Source organism: Chinchilla lanigera, unplaced genomic scaffold, assembly GCF_000276665.1.
Source record: "Chinchilla lanigera isolate Chin_1 unplaced genomic scaffold, ChiLan1.0 scaffold00117, whole genome shotgun sequence".
In the NCBI taxonomy this organism is placed as follows: domain Eukaryota; kingdom Metazoa; phylum Chordata; class Mammalia; order Rodentia; family Chinchillidae; genus Chinchilla; species Chinchilla lanigera.
Window position 1 is genome coordinate 4083148 of NW_004955518.1, and position 6018 is coordinate 4089165.

The 6018-nt window shown below is 38.2% G+C and overlaps 1 protein-coding gene and 1 long non-coding RNA gene across 2 annotated transcripts in view; one reads left to right on the forward strand and one right to left on the reverse strand.

Annotated features, from left to right (window-relative positions):
- Positions 1-573, reverse strand: part of Akap11 (A kinase (PRKA) anchor protein 11) — a 50983-nt gene extending 50410 nt beyond the window's left edge. Inside the window, exon 1 of the mRNA XM_005409104.2 lies at positions 406-573. Coding sequence (XP_005409161.1) covers positions 406-550 — 145 coding nt within the window. The 5' untranslated portion in view covers positions 551-573. The remainder of the gene's footprint in view (positions 1-405) is intronic.
- Positions 574-2406: 1833 nt separating this feature from the next.
- Positions 2407-5631, forward strand: LOC102021037. The gene is made up of 2 exons (XR_001231841.1): positions 2407-2444; positions 5075-5631. It is a non-coding gene; the product is annotated as an uncharacterized LOC102021037 (long non-coding RNA).
- Positions 5632-6018: the final 387 nt, after the last annotated feature.

The following is a 6018-nucleotide window of genomic DNA, read 5'->3' on the forward strand; positions in this document are numbered from 1 at the left end:
GCTCCAGCCCGCAGCGCTGCTGCGCCCCACACCTCCTACTCACTCTCGCGAGAGCAGGCGCACCTCTCGCGAGAACAGCTCCGTGGTCCAGCCCGTGCAAAAGTAGGTGGGCTCTTAGAAGGGAAAGAAGGGACCGGAAAAAACCTTCCGTCTTCCTCCGAGACAGCTAATGTGCAGGTCCCATGATACTGAGGGGACATCTCCATTGGTCAGAGCCTGCTCAGCCGTGGGAGCTTAAAACTCGAGGCTGACCCGCGAACCTGCGGCGGACGTCTTGCGCGCTTCCTGGCCCGTTGTCTTGGAAACAGTGGCAACCCTTTCCTGTGGCAAAATACCCGGGCCTCGGCTCCCTGCGCAGGTTTAGTTTCAGCCCCTTCCTTCTTCTCTTCCACCCGTTAGGCTTACCGTCTGCGGCCAGTGGGGTCCTTCGCCACAGGGCTACTTTTGCTTTACTCCGAAGGCCGGGGCCCTTCCCAAAGCGGCAGCGCGGATGGATCTGGCAGCCCACGTAGGGTCCATCCCCTGGGATGGCTCCTCCCCTTCTCAGCATCTCCAGGAAGGACCACTCGAGGCGCACCAGGCTCTCAGCCCGATCCGACCCCCAAGAGTCAGCTCCAGCGATCTCCAGGCCCTGATGCTCATCTGAAACATGCTCATACTACTACTAAACTAGTAGATTACTTCCAATTAACTTGGAAATGCATGAGCCGGGCGTGGTGGCGCACACCTGTAATCCTAGCACTCAGGAGGCTGAGGCAGGAGGATCACTGTGAGTTCCAGACTAGCCTGGACTATAAAGTGAGCTCAAGGCCAGCCTGAAATGCATAGCGAGACCCTGTCTCAAAAAGACCAAAAAAAACCTTAGAAATGCCAGGCCATTCAAATTGTACTGTCTCCCCAAGAGTATCTGTTCAAGTCGGAAATGTCTGACGGATGAGAAAGACAATTTTAAGTGTATCCTCTTTATAAGTTAAGTTCACTTCATTCAACAAATTTTTGTTGTGTGCCTGTGTATTTAGGCACTGATACAGGCTGTCAATTGAGCAGTCGTGAAGACAGGTACTGTAGTTTAGATCCTAGAGAACTAAGGAGGGGGAAAAGGAGTTTATCTGTCACTGCTAAGCCATATGAAAATAAATTGCAATAAGGAACTTTGTTTTAAAAGATCTTCCCTACAGAGAATGAATTTTAAAGAGACCAGATTAGGATATTTGTATTACAGTTGAGAAAGAATTAACTGAAATTAAGTGAAAGACTTAATCTCTTTTATAAGCCAGTTCTAACAACAAAGGAATATAAAGTGATTTTTTTTCTTTAGATACTTATTCCTTTAATGTAAGACTTGAAAAATTCAAAGCTGAAGGCTGGGAAATGAAGAGGGTATTTCACTGAAACTCAAATCAGGAGACTTGACTTCAGACTTGACGCCCGGTCATTGACTAGTGACACAACCAAATCAAGGTTTCTTATCATCCCTGAGTCTCAACTTCCTCATACATAAAACAAGGCACTTTAGCCTACATGCAGAGTAGTTAAGCCTGAATTACACTTTGGCATGCACACATCAGTAGGACGGAAGCTGGGAAGGAAATGAAATGAACCTTTGTGAAAACCTGACAGCATCAGCAGCACACGCCAGATGAAATCGGACACACACACCAGCTGAGGGCCTAAGAAACTAATACAGATGCCAAGAATACTTTCCTAAGAAACAGGGCCCTTCCCAGAGTGTGAAAACGGAAGCACTGCCACCTGCTCAGCCTCATATTCCCTTTCTCTGAAGCTATTTTGAACCTATGTAGTATTTAATAAATGATTCACTTGTTCCTAAAATTTAAGAACCAGACAGAAAATAAATTTTAAGCTAACACCTTAACGTTAAAGCAAGATTTCAAGAAAAGGATTACTTTTTTTTTCGTACCAGGAATCAAACTCAGTACCTTGCACTTGCCAGGCAGATGCTTGTGCTGCTGAGCTATATCCCAGGTCCTAGGATTACTTTTAAAACAAAAAATGTGACAAAGGGAAAAGACATTTTAACAAGACTTTAAAAATGATAATTGAGTACTTTTTTAAAAAAATACAGCTCTCATTATGATTAACTAAAACACCTGCTTGGCATTGTTAATTCAGATGAACAGTGGGCTCAACTCTACCGTTCTAACATGTATTAATAGAACCATAAATCTTCTCAGCTCACCCTATAAGAAAGTATTATGATCTCTTGTGCTAGCTGTAGTTATTTGGAGTACAGTAAATATAAAGTGAGAAGAAATTTAGGATTGAAATCCAGTTCTACAATGTCTCCAGTTATTGGATTACTCTTGAAGTTATTTTCTTTTTAAAGTTTTAGCAGGGCGTGGTGGTGCATGCCTGTAATCCCAGCACTCGGGAGGCTGAGGCAAGAGTATCATTGTGAGTTCGAGGCCAGCCTGGGCTACAAAGTGAGTTCAAGACCAGCATGAACTGCATAAGGAGAGCCTGTCTCAAAAAGACAAAAAAACAAAACAAAACATAAAAAACAGTTTTATTGCAATATAATTCACTTGCATACAATTCAAAGTTTTTAAAAAATATTTGCAGAGTTGTACACCCATCATCAAAAATAATTTTTAGAACAGTTTTATCCCACTATACCCATTAGCAGTCAATTCATCACCTCCAGCCCTAAATCATGACGGAATGTCTCTATAAATTTGGCTATTCTAGATATGTGATATTGCATATAAATGAAGTAAACATATGATCTTTGGTGTCTCACTTCATTCATGTGATGTTTTCCAGGGTCCATGTGTTTCAGTACCTTCTTTTATTGCCACTTGGAATGATTTCATTCTGTGCATAGAGCATATTTTATTGATCATTTTATTTGTTGACAGACATTTGGGTTGTTTGTACTTTGTGGCTATTGTCAATAACGCTGCTTTGAATATCCATGCACACATTCTGTGTGGATGCTGCTATTTGCGATACTTTATCCTTCAGCACACAGATCCATGACTTTCTGACTACAAAGGCAGGCATCATCTTTCCCCAGGAGTTCTGGAGCTTTACACTAGCAGCTTCTGACAGCCAGAGCAGATTCCATGGTGCTTCCTGTTTGAAAATTTGAGTCTCCCTTTGGCGCACTTGTTGAATTCCTCCCTGAGTGATGTTTCCTGCCTGAGTGATGGCCGCAGCTGGCAGTTCATTTGTGAAAGAGAGAAGTCAAGTTGTTCTTGTCCACATTCCACAGTTTTTTGGATTTTTTATGATTATAATTAACACACTGATTCTACACTCATGTAGAACAATGGAAAGTACAGTGAAAAATAATGAACCTTTATTTATTTATTTATTTTTTTGTTTTTTTTCCGGTACCGGGAATCAAACGCATGACCTTACACTTGCCAGGCAAGCGCTGTGCCACTGAGCTAAATCCCCAGCCCCAGTGAAAAATAATGAAGCAGACCATCTCTTTTGGTAGTTGCTATACATGCATTATTTCATAATAAACTAATATAAACATTGTGAAAGTGGAAATATATGGAACTTATAGCAGTCATTTAATATGCAAACATTGTTTTTTAAAGTTAAGAGATGAAGGATCTCCCTCATGCTTTGCTGCTGCTGTTGTAGTTGTTGGTGGTGGTTTGTTTGTTTTTGTTTTTTATTTTGCAATGCTACAGACCCATAGCTTTTCACATGCTAGGCAAGCACTCTACTACTGAGCTAAACCCTCAGTTTTCATGCCTTTGTTTTAAAAGCATGTATATTATATCACAGGCTATTATAAAGTTTATACCTTATAAACCTAATTCTTTTGTAATGAGTCTCTTGAACTGTAGAAACACATCTGCACTATTATTATAATATGATACCAAGTAATATTTTAATATATAGAAAGTGCTCATTAAATACTCAGTGAATTCTAAATTCATGACTACAGTTATTAGTAAATACTACAGATGATAATTGGGAAGGGCCACTCCAAACTAAAGACCTGCACAGCAAAATAAATAATGCTATTATATATCATACTCAACTATAATGACTCTTCTGATTTAAATCCCCATAGTCATAGCTGATTACTAATTTAACTTCCAATATGTAAAATACTGATGAAAATTTCTCTTTTAAGAAAATTACTATATGATTATCTGAAACTCAAAAACAAATAATCATGCCTAAATGTAATTACTTTAAAAAGGACTTTTTTTTTTTTTTTTGGTTTTTCTCCGGTACCGGGAACCGAACTCACAACCTTGCGCTTGTCAGGCAGGCACTTTTGCCGCTGAGCTAAATCCCCAGCCCTAAAAAGGACTTCTTTAAATATCATTGTTCTGATTTTAAATGGCTGACATATACTGTAGTTAATTATAAAATAGAAGCACAAAGTCTTATAAAAAGTTTGCTACACACATTACTAATTCAGCGAAGCATGAATGCTACCAAGCATTTCAAAAGCATTTATTATAGGTAAATGACAAAATAATTTAATTTACAAAGCAAAATTTTACACTCAGCTTTTTTGAAATGTCTTTGGCAAAGGTGAGACAGACTTCTCCTTCATATGAGTCAACAGCACACATGCCTACTTTTTAAAAGATATTAGATAACTTTGGATTATGCATTTAAAGGTCAAGGGCAATCTTTTGAATATTGTCATTACTTTGCAACAACATAAAACAGATTGTGGAACAAGTTGTTCCTGACTCTATCATTCCCAGTGCTTGGTTACTTTGCTTTTAAAATGAAACATATTCATTTAATTTGTTGATAAGAGTGTCTTTTTCTTTAGTTAAATGAAGTTCAACACAAATATTCTTCTGTGATTAGATAATTAGGTAATACTCATGTACATGGAACATGAATGTTGTATGTATACTTCTGGTGCAGAAAGCCATTAAAACACTGGCAAAAATCGTGGCTGAGAAGTAGCAGAGCTTTTATGATACATTGAATGCTTCCAAGCCCAGACTTTAGAAAAATCTCTGTTCTATTTAGAATTTTAAGCCATTAAATTACTGTATACTCTAGATCTATAATCTGGCCTCACACTAATTTTAATTTCTGTTTGTTTTTGGTTCTTTAGGGATATCTTGAACAGACTTGTCCCTTTCCCCACAATGGGATTTATGAAATCAGCCAACCTTTAAGGACACAGTAGGATTCCTCCTTGCCAGTCTTCATCGAATACAAAAGTAACTCACCACCTCAGCCTTGTTGGTTCACTGGCCTACATCACTTCATAGTTAGTCTCTTTCAACAAAAGGATGTGGCTACCAAAAAATAGTAAACAAACTTTAATCTTCGTGAATGCTAGTGTGCTTAGAACAAAAGATGTACTGGTCCTTCTTTACCCTGAACTAGGAAGTACATACCTGAATTTACAAAGAGAATTGTGACCAGACATAAGATGACGAAGAAACATATCCTATGAGAAATGTAACCTGTTGGAATATTTAATCTAGTGAAAGGAAGACTCAGAGGAATATCATGAACTGAAGTTGGAAGGCTATCATACAAGAAGTTCTTTTCTGTTCTTCCAGAGGGAGGAAACATTTCAGATCGCATATAAAAGGAAAAAATAATAACTAGAACTGTGCTAAAATGAAATGGATAACTTTATAAACAATGGTTCTCCAATTATTTTTTGGCATCTAGATAGTTTATTTTAAAAATACGCTCTGTAACATCCAAATTTATAAGATCTTAATCTCTCTCTCTTTTTTTTGTCTTTTTCTGTTTTTTATTTTTATTTTAAAGAGTAAAAGAAGGATAATGTACTAATGGGGGGGGCTTACTGAATTACAGACAAAGTGGTAGGAAATTATCAATGGTTGTTTTACATACTGTTATCTACAAATAGTTTCTCAGGAAAACAAATAGACAAGTAATAGTGAGTTACAGACAAAAGTGGTAGGTTGTTATCAATGGTTGTTGTACTATACTTTGGTATCTTCAAAGTGGTTTCTAAAGAAAATAAATACAGCTATACATGAGTGACCAACTGAATAGTCATTGACTATTCTCAAT